Source organism: Macrobrachium rosenbergii, chromosome 39 (assembly GCF_040412425.1).
Source record: "Macrobrachium rosenbergii isolate ZJJX-2024 chromosome 39, ASM4041242v1, whole genome shotgun sequence".
Classification (NCBI taxonomy): Eukaryota; Metazoa; Arthropoda; class Malacostraca; order Decapoda; family Palaemonidae; genus Macrobrachium; species Macrobrachium rosenbergii.
This window is the reverse complement of record NC_089779.1, coordinates 19,502,843-19,518,379: the sequence shown is the minus strand read 5'-3', so window position 1 is coordinate 19,518,379 and position 15,537 is coordinate 19,502,843. Positions and strand designations below refer to the sequence as shown.

The window sequence follows — 15,537 nt, the reverse complement described above, 5'->3', positions numbered from 1 at the left end:
TGCAAGGCTGCTTCTGGGAATCTGAGGTCTAGATCTTAGCACCTTTAGAACATGGAGTAGATTGCCATTGCTAACAGACACATAAATAAAACCACACATGGAGGATGAAAGGGGAGGATGGAGGATAAAGGAGATGGTGGAGGATAAAGGGAAGGATGGAGGATGAAAGGGGAGTATAAGGATGTAGTATGAAGGGGTGGACGAAGATGAGGAGGGAGGATGAGGATGAAGGATGAAGATGACGAAGAGGATGGAGGATGAGTGGGGAGGATTAGGATAAAGGATGAAGGGGAGGATCGAGATGAATGAAATGACTGATCTATGAAAGAAAGAAAGAAAGAGAGAAGACTTACCTTGGAAACCCACAGGGCACCAAGTCCCCCCTCTTGACGAGGTATTAGTTGCTCTTGGAAAGGCAAGGGTGTCGGAATGTGCCAAATTCCTCATTGTCGCTTGGTCTTGTGGGTTGAGAAGTGTTATTCCTTCCTTCCTTCCTGAATGATTGATTGAATGATACTTAACAATTGCAAGAGTCTTCTTGACTTTCTTTAATTTTGCCTCCTTCTTCTCGTGAGGAAATGTCCTTCTCTCTCACATAGAGGGCCTTCTCCTCCTCCTCCTCCATGCCACTGCTTGTCCCAAGTGATCAATCTGCCTCTTCTTATCCAGAGGCAGTTTCTAGGATTGTTACCTGGCAAGAATGAAATATCTCCTGGGATAAGACACAAAAGGATATTTTGTTTTGGGACACTTCCTCCTTCATCCATAACAACCTGAATGAAGGAAGGATGGAAGGAAGGAAAGAAGGAAGGAAGGAAGGAAGGTTTCCTGTGGATTGTGAGTCCATCCTTTGAGACAGAACTCTTCTTCTTCCTCCTCTTCTTCTTCTTCTTCTTCTTCTTCTTCTTCTTCTTCTTCTTCTTCTTCTTCTTCTTCTTCTTCTTCTTCTTCTTCTGTTGAAGAAATCTGAAAGAAGTCTGTTGACTGTCCTTATGGCTGTATTCAATGACCTATTTATTATTCTTCCAGAGAATGACTTAGAAGAACATTAACGAAAAGTGAAATATGGTTTTTATCAGTAGCATTTTTAAGTCAATTTAGGAAAATCTCTAAAAATGGGAAGTTTTGACCACAGCCTTCTTTTTCATATTATTATATTTCAACAAGTGTTTTCTACTCAAACAGACAGACACTTATTACTTAAGGCCCACCTTTGGAAGGTGCAGTCAGCCAAAGTGGGTGAAGAAGAAGAAGAAGAAGAAGAAGAAGAAGAAGAAGAAGAAGAAGAAGAAGAAGAAGAAGAAATGGCTGAGTGGTGTTACTGCACTTGGCTCACTTTGCTAAGACCAGGAATCATCGCTCCCTACCTACCTACCACCCACCAGTCCACCCACATGTGAATGAGTAGCAGCGTCTGTCTTCTTCAGGTGGGCTCAAGAAAAAGGTCAAGGTCAATGAAATTATTTTTTGTGTCTGTTGTGCTTCTGACATTCATAGAATGTCTGCTTCTTTCAGAAACAATATAGCATAATAATAATAATAACAATAATAATAATAATAATAATAATAAGGTGATAAAATGAAACTCGTATAACAGCACTCAGAACATCTTTATTTAAGAATTATTATGAGAGTTAAAATCAAATTCAAAATTTGCTTCTTCACCTGGAGGGAAAAATCACAGAATGAGGCCACACTGGGCCACCATGATCTTTGTAATGTCTGGATACTTCAAGATGGCATCTATCAGGACATCCAGTCCTTCCTGCACCTCACCAAAGCAATATCCTCCTCGCCATCTGGGATGATCTCTGGTGACGATCCAAAACTGTGAGGCTTCTTCATACGGGATGATTCCCCTCACTTCTCCCGCTTTCATTGTCGTCAATTTACAGGTCTTCGTCTGACTCTCCCTCTGCCATTCCTCCCTTGATGACAACACCGCTCGAGTTGATTTGTCTCCTCCTCCTCCCCCTTCTCCTCCATGGGACACATATGCACCCATGAGGACGTTTTCACCTTCCTCAGCCTTCCTATTCACACGCAAGACCTGCGAGTTGGCGTAAGAGGGTCCCATCCCTCCTGCACACATGTACAGGAAGTTGAGAGCCAAAATGCCATTCTCAGTGACCCTGATGATGACCCTCCCCAGTTGGGTGGATTCATGCGCCAGATCCAGGAACGCCTTTGGAGGGGATGAAGGAGAAGGGGGAGACCCTTGCATCAAGGGCTCAAGCTGTCAAAGGAAAGGGTCAGGATATTCGTTAGAAAACTAATTTAAGAAAATAATATTAACAATTATTATCCTTATTTTTAATACTATTAATGGTCGTCTCAACAGCATTTTCGATAGAATATGAAGAAGAAAAGCAAAGGAAAAAGAAGAAGAGGTTAATTAAAATACCAAATGACAAAGAATTAAAGTAAAAAAAGTCTATTGTGGATGAAACCCCTGTGCAGGAAACTTCCACAATATTATTATTAGCGCTTTATTATCCTCTTCCTACACCAAAGGTTCATCAGTAATGCAACTAAAACCTAACAAACACTGCACCACTCAACTCTATCTGTCTTCAGCTCCTCATTCTTCCATATTCTCCTTCTTCTTCTTCTTTTTCTTCTTCTTCTTCTTCTTCTTCTTGACTCTTTTCACAAAACCTTTCATCCTCCTGCATTCTCTCAACATGGCTAAACCATCTCAAAACACAAAGATCCATCCATATTACAAGACATCTCATCTCTACAGTTTCCATCTTTCTCTTTTATTCATATTCAGCATCAACTCTTCACTTCCATAAAGGAGAGTTGGCTCAACAGTGACTTCATACATTCCCATATCGGCTTCTATAGAGGGTATAATAAACTTCCTCCATATCTTTTGCACACTTCTTGTTGCCTTCCTTCCTTCCTCCCTTCCTTCCTTCCTTCCTTCCTTCCTTGCTTCACCTATTCTGAGACTCACCTGTTCCCTCATCCTGCCAAAATCCAATATATCTACTCCAAAATACCCAACCAGAACACCCATTCTCCCAAGATCCATCTATTCTCAGCTTTCTCTTCTTGGAAACACTTCCAGGTTCTTTCACTGGTTCCTACAGTTTTTCTTCACCATCCCTCATCATCACTACTGTATCATCTGTAAACATGAGTTATTCCACACAATCTATTCAAGAGTAATTTTCTTATCTACAATTTTGCACCAATGTCTGCTATAGTCCTTTCCATGTTTGCACACACTGCCCTTTCACCTTTGTCTCTCTCGCACTCAGTGGCAATATATTCTGCTATCTTTCTCCCCTTTAACAAATTGTCTCTCTCACTCGGTGCCAAAACATTCTGCTTTCTTTCTCTCCTTAAACAAATCAGCTGTTGTTATTCCTCCCTTACCCTCTGCACCACATCCATGCACATTCAAAACCCCAAGTTGCAGTATCTTCTCTTTTCTCCATAAAATGTGACCTGGGTCAGTCAGTGCTGGACTCTCATTCCATATTAAGAACTGTGCATGGTGTTCATTTCAAATTAAAAAATTCCTAAGACAATAGTGAACTTGAATAATGATTCCTAAAGGATTATGAGAGACAGAAAGGAATCCTCATATCCTCAAAAGAATAAGTTTACCTCTATAGCATAGCACCTTGGTGGGAGAACCCCTTCCTGAAGATGATTCACATATAGTTGGTTGTTGGACTCAACCTGGACTGGAGCCACCCTCAGTTTCCCTTTGAAGGTCATCACAGCAAAGATCCCATGAGAGTCTGCTTGAATCCTCTCCTCTATATTGACTGATAGATTCCTGAACCTTGCTCTCATCTTGAGAATTTCCTGTAAGGACAAATCCAAGAAGAAAAAGTGTATTGCGAAGAATATCAGGTAAATAAGAGAAAGAGATTACAGAGATAATTATGGTGAATGGGCTTATCAATATGGATGAAGTCATAAATATTCATAAGGCTAGAAAGAACTCTTGAACTCAAAACCTTTATAAATCAAACTGAAATATTAGAATCAATTCACTGGTAAGGCCAGATTTGATCCAAACTTCCATTTTATTTGAGTACTCTGTCAACAATTTCTTGTACATGTCTCACATCATAATTTAAGCAAAAGAGAGAAAACAAGAAAGCAATTATCCCTTTCTTGAGTGAATCGTTAGATAATTAGGAATCAGGGAATAGAAAGAGAGAAGAGAGAGAGAGAGAGAGAGAGAGAGAGAGAGAGAGAGAGAGAGAGAGAACACAAACCTTCTGGAAGTTTTCTCTGTCCAATTTGGTCTTCTGAACAAGGTCCTGCAGTTCCACTATCTTCCCATGGAAACCATCCAGGATGGCTGCGGTTTCATTGAGAAGAAGTCCATTTGAGGCAAAGTCAGCAACAGATGTCACTTTAGCTTCGAAAACCTTGATGTTCTCTACACCTTGGAGCGTAAGCTGCAACTTATTCCCCAGGAGATCAGCACATTGATCAATATCTCCAACTTTGTGCTCATTTGAAAGCTTCAGCTCCTCCATTGTCTTCTGAAATCCCTCGATGTCTTCATTAGCTCCAAGAAAGACAACTTTCATCTCACTGAAGCTTGTAAGGAGGTTCCTCGTCTCAACCTCTGTTGCCTGAAAGTCAGCAATGCTCTGCTCAGTAGATTTCTTGATGAAATCCTTAGTAGACTCTAAAAAGGATCTCTTTGTTTCTCTGGGTCCAGTCTTTGATCCTAGATGCATGGATGAAAATTGCTTTGTAACATTTAGGAGGCTTCTGTTAATTGTCACGTCTTCTGCTGAATTGGCAGTGAATCCTTTCCTGCAGAGAGGACATTCTTCCTTTCCAGCTGAGATGAGCTCATCAATGCAAGGGCCACAGAACGTGTGGGAACAAGGAAGAATCCTCGGGCAGTGATCTTCATTGTACTCATTACTGCAGATGTTGCACTCCAGGTCACTGAATTCCTGAAAAGAAAAAAAAAATCAGTGACCCCTGCATACACAAGTTTGATTTTCCAAAAGATTATCTTCATTAAAAAAAAAGTGACCCCTACAGCTATTGCTGGTATCAAGCACTCTCAGGTCTGACCTACCAAATCTGAAACTGATTACCTAAACCTAGTGTTATCTAAAGTACAGCATTTTCAGTGATGAAAATGATGACAACGGAATAAAGTCGAAATCTTTTGGAATCCCAAGAATTCACTACAGAGTATTTTTGGTTTTTCAGAATACTTCATTCATTCGCTCTTTAGACTGAGCACATTTCTAATTGCTAAATCTGCCTCTAGAAAGTCAGGCACTTTGTTGGTATGCTTTTTTGTAAATTTATGGAACTAATTATACAAAGATTTTTCACTAATTCTTTGTGATTTTGACAAATTTGGGATTTCTGCGATAAATGTTTGACTGATCTGTTACAATGCCCTCTATCTACCAGTAATAGGAGGACCACAATGGGAAACTGTTTTTTTTTTTTTTTGCCTGAGGGGAAAAACAATGTTTGAATGAGAGGATTGCGCAGTAATCTAACCTAACCTAACCTACCTAACTGAACCTAGGGTGGTAAATCCCAGCTTGGGTTGGGTTTTTCACATACTAAAACCCACATCCAATTTGACCTTCATTATTGTTAGAGATGATGGGGTCAAAGGCAAATGTCAAATTCGTCAGAATCACTTTAGAATTATCAAAAAACAGTTTTTATCTTTGAAAACAATGAAACAACTAAAGTCATGACAAGAAATGAGGCATTCTCAGTTCCTGAAAGACCAACATAAATAGCTATAAAGTTCTCCAGTTTCCTGAGGGTAGGTCAGACAACCATTTTATTGGCCTCTGACTCCATGACACCAACTCAAGGAGGAGGTCATGACCTCCATTCCCTGCTTCATTCCCCCAAGAGGGATGAAGCCTATCTGGAAGCCAAACCCAAAGCAAGCCGATAAAAATGCTTGAAGAAAGCAAAGCTGTGACCAGACTTTCATGTTATCATGAGGAGAACTAAAGCTTCCACATTGTCAGTCAGTGGCAGAGACTGTTTTCCATCGACAGTAGAAACTGCTGAGCACCCAACTGTCCTTACGTCTTGTACACCACCGAGTTAACATGGGCTCAAGACTTATATAGCTGCAGGCAGTAACATTCTCATTGTACAACAGTTCATGATGCTTCCAGGGTGGTTCATGATTGTCTCGGTGGTTCCTGTGGAAAGGTCCAGTTGAACAGACAACCCACATAAATCCTGTTAAGAATCTACTGTGGTTCACTCACTGCTGTCATCTGTCCTGCCTCGCATCGCTTTGCTTCTGTTCCTCTCTGTCCATTTATGAATAATCTGCAATGGTGAGACTGTGCATGTAGGGGGCAAACTGACTATGGCATCACTTTAGAACAACGAGACTTTTATCTTTATTAGCTTGTAAGCTAATGAAGAGTTTTCAGATGACACTTAAAAGCTTACGAGCTAATAAAGATATTCATATCACTACGGCTGACAAGTCAAATTGCATTGTTATGTTGAATAAGAATTCGTATATTGAAAAGGCCAATCAACTTTTATCCGTTGAAGATACGTATGAAAAACCAATGAGAGATCCCACCGATAAAGTTAATAAGCATTATAATAGTACTGTGAAATCTTTGTCAAAGTCCCACCATGAACTGGCCAAAAGATTCTCTGCCGCTAATGCCACTCTTCTTTACATGCATGGCACAGTAAAGATTCATAAAGAAGGTCAACCAATCAGGCCCATTATCAGTTCGACAGGCTCAGCCTCTTATCATCTCTCAAAATGGTTAGGCTCTTTGTTAAATCCGCTTATAGGAAATATATCAGTGGCACATATCAAAAATACTGAAAATCTTATCACAGAGCTGAAAGGTAAAGATACAAATTGTAGGTTGATTAGTTTTGATGTCAGTTCAGTGTTCACAAAAGCGCCCATTGACGATTTGCTACAGTTTCTACAAGAAAAAATAAATGATATTGCTATTCCTATTTCCTATCATGTTTTTATTAAGTTGATAAAGTTGTGCATAGTTGATAATACTTTCATGTGTAAGGGTTGTTTTTATGGACAGACTTTGGGTTTGGCAATGGGAAGTTGTTTATCTGCAACTCTTTCAAATATATAAATGGAATTCCATGAAACTTACCAAATGTCATTACGTTCACTTTGACATGGTACAGATACGTCGTGACCCCTATGAGTTTTTAGAAATTTTGAATGGCCTGGTTCCATCTATAAAGTTTAAATTGAAAACGAAACAAAATAAAACCTTACCATTTCTTGACACAGTCGTTATGAGAACCGACAACGGATTTAGATTTAAACTACCAGAAATCAACAGCAGCGAATGCTTTCATTCACAATTTTTGCAGCCATCACCGAAGTTAAAACGATCAGTCTTCTCAAGGATGTTTTTAAGAGCGTAGAGAATTTGTGATCCTGAATTTTTGCAGAGGAAATTCAGAACATTTATGCAATTGCAGAAGAATTACGTTATCCTTTGAATTTTATCGATAGTTGCCTCCAAAGTGCCAAAAAAACATTTTATAGTCAATTAAAAGTCAAATAATTATGATATTGAAAATATTTTAGTTTTGTCATGCCATTGTGAATTTTATCGATTATACGTAGCCTGAAATTTCTGAAAATAAATGATGTTCTTAGTAATACTTCGTCTATCAAGAATTCGTTGTTTTGTAATAAACCAGAAATACCAGCAGGAGGGGTGTACTAAATTAAATGCTCAACTAGTATGTACCTTATTTTGGACAATCTGGTAAGGGACTAAGTAAGGGAGTCACACAGCATAAATATAATGTATGGGTTGCAATCAGCTCAAGGGCCATTTCTTGTCAAGTGAGAGACTTTGAACACCCAATAGATTGGAATTCAGCTAGAGCTGTCTTTGAAAGTTCTTCATTGCATGGCACCATTTCTTGTCAAGTAAGAGACTTTGAACACCCAATAGATTGGAATTCAGCTAGAGCTGTCTTTGAAAGTTCTTCATTGCATGGCACCATTTCTTGTCAAGTAAGAGACTTTGAACACCCAATAGATTGGAATTCAGCTAGAGTTGTCTTTAAGAGTTCTTCATTGCATGGCACCATTTCTTGTCAAGTAAGTGACTTTGAACACCCAATAGATTGGAATTCAGCTAGAGTTGTCTTTAAGAGTTCTTCATTGCATGGCACCATTTCTTGTCAAGTAAGAGACTTTGAACACCCAATAGATTGGAATTCAGCTAGAGCTGTCTTTGAAAGTTCTTCATTGCATGGCACCATTTCTTGTCAAGTGAGAGACTTTGAACACCCAATAGATTGGAATTCAGCTAGAGCTGTCTTTGAAAGTTCTTCATTGCATGGCACCATTTCTTGTCAAGTAAGAGACTTTTGAATAGATTGGAAGAGATTCAGCTGGAGGAATTGACTTTGAACACCCAATAGATTGGAATTCAGCTAGAGCTGTCTTTGAAAGTTCTTCATTGCATGGCACCATTTCTTGTCAAGTAAGAGACTTTGAACACCCAATAGATTGGAATTCAGCTAGAGTTGTCTTTAAGAGTTCTTCATTGCATGGCACCATTTCTTGTCAAGTGAGAGACTTTGAACACCCAATAGATTGGAATTCAGCTAGAGTTGTCTTTAAGAGTTCTTCATTGCATGGCACCATTTCTTGTCAAGTAAGAGACTTTGAACACCCAATAGATTGGAATTCAGCTAGAGCTGTCTTTGAAAGTTCTTCATTGCATGGCACCATTTCTTGTCAAGTAAGAGACTTTGAACACCCAATAGATTGGAATTCAGCTAGAGCTGTCTTTGAAAGTTCTTCATTGCATGGCACCATTTCTTGTCAAGTAAGAGACTTTGAACACCCAATAGATTGGAATTCAGCTAGAGCTGTCTTTGAAAGTTCTTCATTGCATGGCACCATTTCTTGTCAAGTAAGAGACTTTGAACACCCAATAGATTGGAATTCAGCTAGAGCTGTCTTTGAAAGTTCTTCATTGCATGGCACCATTTCTTGTCAATTTCTGTAAGAGACTTTGAACACCCAATAGATTGGAATTCAGCTAGAGTTGTCTTTAAGAGTTCTTCATTGCATGGCACCATTTCTTGTCAAGTAAGTGACTTTGAACACCCAATAAATTGGAACTCAGCTAGAGTTGTCTTTAAGAGTTCTTCATTGCATGGCACCATTTCTTGGCAAGTAATGGACTTTGAACACCCAATAGATTGGAATTCAGCTAGAGCTGTCTTTGAAAGTTCTTCATTGCATGGCACTATTTCTTGTCAAGTAAGAGACTTTGAACACCCAATAGATTGGAATTCAGCTAGAGTTGTCTTTAAGAGTTCTTCATTGCATGGCACCATTTCTTGTCAAGTAAGTGACTTTGAACACCCAATAGATTGGAATTCAGCTAGAGCTGTCTTTGAAAGTTCTTCATTGCATGGCACCATTTCTTGTCAAGTAAGAGACTTTGAACACCCAATAGATTGGAATTCAGCTAGAGCTGTCTTTGAAAGTTCTTCATTGCATGGCACCATTTCTTGTCAAGTAAGAGACTTTGAACACCCAATAGATTGGAATTCAGCTAGAGCTGTCTTTGAAAGTTCTTCATTGCATGGCACCATTTCTTGTCAAGTAAGAGACTTTGAACACCCAATAGATTGGAATTCAGCTAGAGTTGTCTTTAAGAGTTCTTCATTGCATGGCACCATTTCTTGTCAAGTAAGTGACTTTGAACACCCAATAGATTGGAATTCAGCTAGAGTTGTCTTTAAAGAGTTCTTCATTGCATGGCACCATTTCTTGTCAAGTAAGAGACTTTGAACACCCAATAGATTGGAATTCAGCTAGAGTTGTCTTTAAGAGTTCTTCATTGCATGGCACCATTTCTTGTCAAGTAAGAGACTTTGAACACCCAATAGATTGGAATTCAGCTAGAGCTGTCTTTGAAAGTTCTTCATTGCATGGCACCATTTCTTGTCAAGTAAGAGACTTTGAACACCCAATAGATTGGAATTCAGCTAGAGTTGTCTTTAAGAGTTCTTCATTGCATGGCACCATTTCTTGTCAAGTAAGTGACTTTGAACACCCAATAGATTGGAATTCAGCTAGAGTTGTCTTTAAGAGTTCTTCATTGCATGGCACCATTTCTTGTCAAGTAAGAGACTTTGAACACCCAATAGATTGAAATTCAGCTAGAGCTGTCTTTAAGAGTTCTTCATTGCATGGCGCCATTTTTTGTCAAGTAAGAGACTTTGAACACCCAATAGATTGGAATTCAGCTGGAGTTGTCTTTAAGAGTTCTTCATTGCATGGCGCCATTTCTTGTCAAGTAAGAGACTTTGAAAACCCAATAGATTGGAATTCAGCTAGAGTTGTCTTGAAAAGTTCTTCATTGCATGGCGCCATTTCTTGTCAAGTAAGACTTTGAACACCCAATAGATTGGAATTCAGCTAGAGTTGTCTTTAAGAGTTCTTCATTGCATGGCACCATTTCTTGTCAAGTAAGAGACTTTGAACACCCAATAGATTGGAATTCAGCTAGAGTTGTCTTTAAGAGTTCTTCATTGCATGGCACCATTTCTTGTCAAGTAAGAGACTTTGAACACCCAATAGATTGGAATTCAGCTAGAGCTGTCTTTAACAGTTCTTCATTGCATGGCGCCATTTCTTGTCAAGTGAGAGACTTTGAACACCCAATAGATTGGAATTCAGCTAGAGTTGTCTTTAAGAGTTCTTCATTGCATGGCGCCATTTCTTGTCAAGTAATAGACTTTGGAAACCCAATAGATTGGAATTCTGCTAGAGCTATCTTTAAAAGTTCTTCATTGCATGGCGCCATTTCTTGTCAAGAAAGAGACTTTGAACACCCAATATATTGGAATTCAGCTAGAGTTGTCTTTAAGAGTTCTTCATTGCATGGCGCCATTTCTTGTCAAGTAAGAGACTTTGAACACCCAATAGATTGGAATTCAGCTAGAGTTGTCTTTGAGAGTTCTTCATTGCATGGCGCCATTTCTTGTCAAGTAAGAGACTTTGAAAACCCAATAGATTGGAATTCAGCTGGAGTTGTCTTTAAGAGTTCTTCATTGCATGGCGCCATTTCTTGTCAAGTAAGAGACTTTGAAAACCCAATAGATTGGAATTCAGCTAGAGTTGTCTTTAAGAGTTCTTCATTGCATGGCGCCATTTCTTGTCAAGTAAGAGACTTTGAACACGCAATAGATTGGAATTCAGCTAGAGTTGTCTTTAAGAGTTCTTCATTGCATGGCGCCATTTCTTGTCAAGTAAGAGACTTTGAAAACCCAGTAGATTGGAATTCAGCTAGAGTTGTCTTTAAGAGTTATTCATTGCATGGCGCCATTTCTTGTCAAGTAAGAGAATTTGAACACCCAGTAGATTGGAATTCAGCTAGAGTTGTCTTTAAGAGTTCTTCATTGCATGGCACCATTTCTTGTCAAGTAAGAGACTTTGAACACCCAATAGATTGGAATTCAGCTAGAGCTGTCTTTGAAAGTTCTTCATTGCATGGCACCATTTCTTGTCAAGTAAGAGACTTTGAACACCCAATAGATTGGAATTCAGCTAGAGTTGTCTTTAAGAGTTCTTCATTGCATGGCACCATTTCTTGTCAAGTAAGAGACTTTGAACACCCAATAGATTGGAATTCAGCTAGAGCTGTCTTTGAAAGTTCTTCATTGCATGGCACCATTTCTTGTCAAGTAAGAGACTTTGAACACCCAATAGATTGGAATTCAGCTAGAGTTGTCTTTAAGAGTTCTTCATTGCATGGCACCATTTCTTGTCAAGTAAGTGACTTTGAACACCCAATAGATTGGAATTCAGCTAGAGCTGTCTTTGAAAGTTCTTCATTGCATGGTACCATTTCTTGTCAAGTAAGAGACTTTAAACACCCAATAGATTGGAATTCAGCTAGAGCTGTCTTTGAAAGTTCTTCATTGCATGGCACCATTTCTTGTCAAGTAAGAGACTTTGAACACCCAATAGATTGGAATTCAGCTAGAGCTGTCTTTGAAAGTTCTTCATTGCATGGCACCATTTCTTGTCAAGTAAGAGACTTTGAACACCCAATAGATTGGAATTCAGCTAGAGTTGTCTTTAAGAGTTCTTCATTGCATGGCACCATTTCTTGTCAAGTAAGTGACTTTGAACACCCAATAGATTGGAATTCAGCTAGAGTTGTCTTTAAGAGTTCTTCATTGCATGGCACCATTTCTTGTCAAGTAAGAGACTTTGAACACCCAATAGATTGGAATTCAGCTAGAGCTGTCTTTGAAAGTTCTTCATTGCATGGCACCATTTCTGGTCAAGTAAGAGACTTTGAACACCCAATAGATTGGAATTCAGCTAGAGTTGTCTTTAAGAGTTCTTCATTGCATGGCACCATTTCTTGGCACCATTTCTTGTCAAGTAGTGACTTTGAACACCCAATAGATTGGAATTCAGCTAGAGTTGTCTTTAAGAGTTCTTCATTTCATGGCACCATTTCTTGTCAAGTAAGAGACTTTGAACACCCAATAGATTGAAATTCAGCTAGAGCTGTCTTTAAGAGTTCTTCATTGCATGGCGCCATTTTTTGTCAAGTAAGAGACTTTGAACACCCAATAGATTGGAATTCAGCTAGAGTTGTCTTTAAGAGTTCTTCATTGCATGGCACCATTTCTTGTCAAGTAAGAGACTTTGAACACCCAATAGATTGGAATTCTGCTAGAGTTGTCTTGAAAAGTTCTTCATTGCATGGCGCCATTTCTTGTCAAGTAAGACTTTGAACACCCAATAGATTGGAATTCAGCTAGAGTTGTCTTTAAGAGTTCTTCATTGCATGGCACCATTTCTTGTCAAGTAAGAGACTTTGAACACCCAATAGATTGGAATTCATCTAGAGTTGTCTTTAAGAGTTCTTCATTGCATGGCACCATTTCTTGTCAAGTAAGAGACTTTGAACACCCAATAGATTGGAATTCAGCTAGAGCTGTCTTTAAGAGTTCTTCATTGCATGGCGCCATTTCTTGTCAAGTGACAGACTTTGAACACCCAATAGATTGGAATTCAGCTAGAGTTGTCTTTAAGAGTTCTTCATTGCATGGCGCCATTTCTTGTCAAGTAAGAGACTTTGGAAACCCAATAGATTGGAATTCTGCTAGAGCTATCTTTAAAAGTTCTTCATTGCATGGCGCCATTTCTTGTCAAGTAAGAGACTTTGAACACCCAATATATTGGAATTCAGCTAGAGTTGTCTCTAAGAGTTCTTCATTGCATGGCGCCATTTCTTGTCAAGTAAGACAATTTGAACACCCAATAGATTGGAATTCAGCTAGAGTTGTCTTTAAGAGTTCTTCATTGCATGGCGCCATTTCTTGTCAAGTAAGAGACTTTGAAAACCCAATAGATTGGAATTCAGCTGGAGTTGTCTTTAAGAGTTCTTCATTGCATGTCGCCATTTCTTGTCAAGTAAGAGACTTTGAAAACCCAATAGATTGGAATTCAGCTAGAGTTGTCTTTAAAAGTTCTTCATTGCATGACGCCATTTCTTGTCAAGTAAGAGACTTTGAAGACCCAATAGATTGGAATTCAGCTAGAGTTGTCTTTAAGAGTTCTTCATTGCATGGCGCCATTTCTTGTCAAGTAAGAGACTTTGAAAACCCAGTAGATTGGAATTCAGCTAGAGTTGTCTTTAAGAGTTCTTCATTGCATGGCGCCATTTCTTGTCAAGTAAGAGACTTTGAACACCCAATAGATTGGAATTCAGCTAGAGTTGTCTTTAAGAGTTCTTCATTGCATGGCTCCATTTCTAGTCAAGTAAGAGACTTTGAACACCCAATAGATTGGAATTCAGCTAGAGTTGTCTTTAAGATTTCTTCATTGCATGGCGCCATTTCTTGTCAAGTTGTCTTTAAGAGTTCTTCATTGCATGGCGCCATTGGAATTCAGCTAGAGTTGTCTTTAAGAGTTCTTCATTGCATGGCGCCATTTCTTGTCAAGTAAGAGACTTTGAATACCCAATAGATTGGAATTCAGCTAGAGTTGTCTTTAAAAGTTCTTCATTGCATGGCGCCATTTCTTGTCAAGTAAGAGACTTTGAACACCCAATAGATTAGAATTCAGCTACAGTTGTCTTTAAGAGTTCTTCATTGCATGGCGCCATTTCTTGCCAAGTAAGAGACTTTGAACACCCAATAGATTGGAATTCAGCTAGAGTTGTCTTAAAGATTTCTTCATTGCATGGCGCCATTTCTTGTCAAGTAAGAGACTTTGAACACCCAATAGATTGGAACTCAGCTAGAGTTGTCTTTAAGAGTTCTTCATTGCATGGCGCCATTTCTTGTCAAGTAAGAGACTTTGAAGACCCAATAGATTGGAATTCAGCTAGAGTTGTCTTGAAGAGTTCTTCATTGCATGGCGCCATTTCTTGTCAAGTAAGAGACTTTGGACACCCAATAGATTGGAATTCAGCTAGAGTTGTCTTTAAAAGTTCTTCATTGCATGGCGCCATTTCTTGTCAAGTAAGAGACTCTGAACACCCAATAGATTGGAATTCAGCTAGAGTTGTCTTTAAGAGTTCTTCATTGCATGGCGCCATTTCTTGTCAAGTAAGAGACTTTGAACACCCAATAGATTGGAATCCAGCTAGAGTTGCCTTTAAGAGTTCTTCATTGCATGGCAGATTGTTGGTCGAAGGAAGCTTCATTAGTTCTTATAGTAACATAAATTTGAGCGGTGGTCATTTTAAGATGGCCGAATTGTAAAAAAGTTTTATTCTTGAGGATGCAAGAGTACAGCAAGCTGTTAGATTTTTACCAAAAGATAATTTTGTACTGGTATTTGTAGTAATTACATATTTCCACTAAGTATGTGTTTGATTATTTGAAGAATTTTTTTTATATACTTAAATAGCTTGTTGACATATTTTCTTGTTATCTGTGACCCCCTATTGCTTTCTTGTATATGTTATTTTCTTAACTCTGTTTAGTACACTGAAGATGACTTTGGAATAAAAGTTGAAAGTATTGGTATCATTTCCTTTTATTATAACGTGAGGACTTATTATATACTTCATCCACGAGACCATTATGGAAATTAACATATATATATATATATATATATATATATATATATATATATATATATATATATATATATATATATATATATATATATATATATATATACTGTATATAATGGTATACAATTATTTTCTTCATATTCTATTGTGAATTTTATGGATGGTACAAGATTATTAATGGTTTGCAAGAAATCAGGAATATTTACATTTTCTTTAACAATTCAAAAACAATCTTCTACATATCTAACCCAAAACACCTTAGAGAATAGATTCCTTGGAATAAGTCTAGACTCAAAGAATTCCATGTAAATATTAGACAAACGTGGCGAAAGAGGGTTCTCCATAGCCATACAAAATATTTGTTCATAAAAATTACCATTGAAAGTGAATTTACAATTTTTTATACAAAGGGATATCAAATTAATAATAACATTGGTAGGTAATTCTAGATTATACA

General features: G+C 38.3%; 1 protein-coding gene across 2 annotated transcripts in view; it reads right to left on the bottom strand.

Annotated features, from left to right (window-relative positions):
• Positions 1-1,591: 1,591 nt before the first annotated feature.
• Positions 1,592-15,537, bottom strand: part of LOC136825815 (uncharacterized) — a 108,742-nt gene continuing 94,796 nt past the window's right edge. For both annotated transcript variants that reach the window (XM_067082761.1, XM_067082760.1), the window contains exons 2-4: positions 4,245-4,943; positions 3,622-3,825; positions 1,592-2,236 (exon numbers count right to left, since the gene is read on the bottom strand). In XM_067082761.1, coding sequence (XP_066938862.1) covers positions 1,679-2,236; positions 3,622-3,825; positions 4,245-4,943 — 1,461 coding nt within the window. In that variant the 3' untranslated portion in view covers positions 1,592-1,678. The remainder of the gene's footprint in view (positions 2,237-3,621; positions 3,826-4,244; positions 4,944-15,537) is intronic.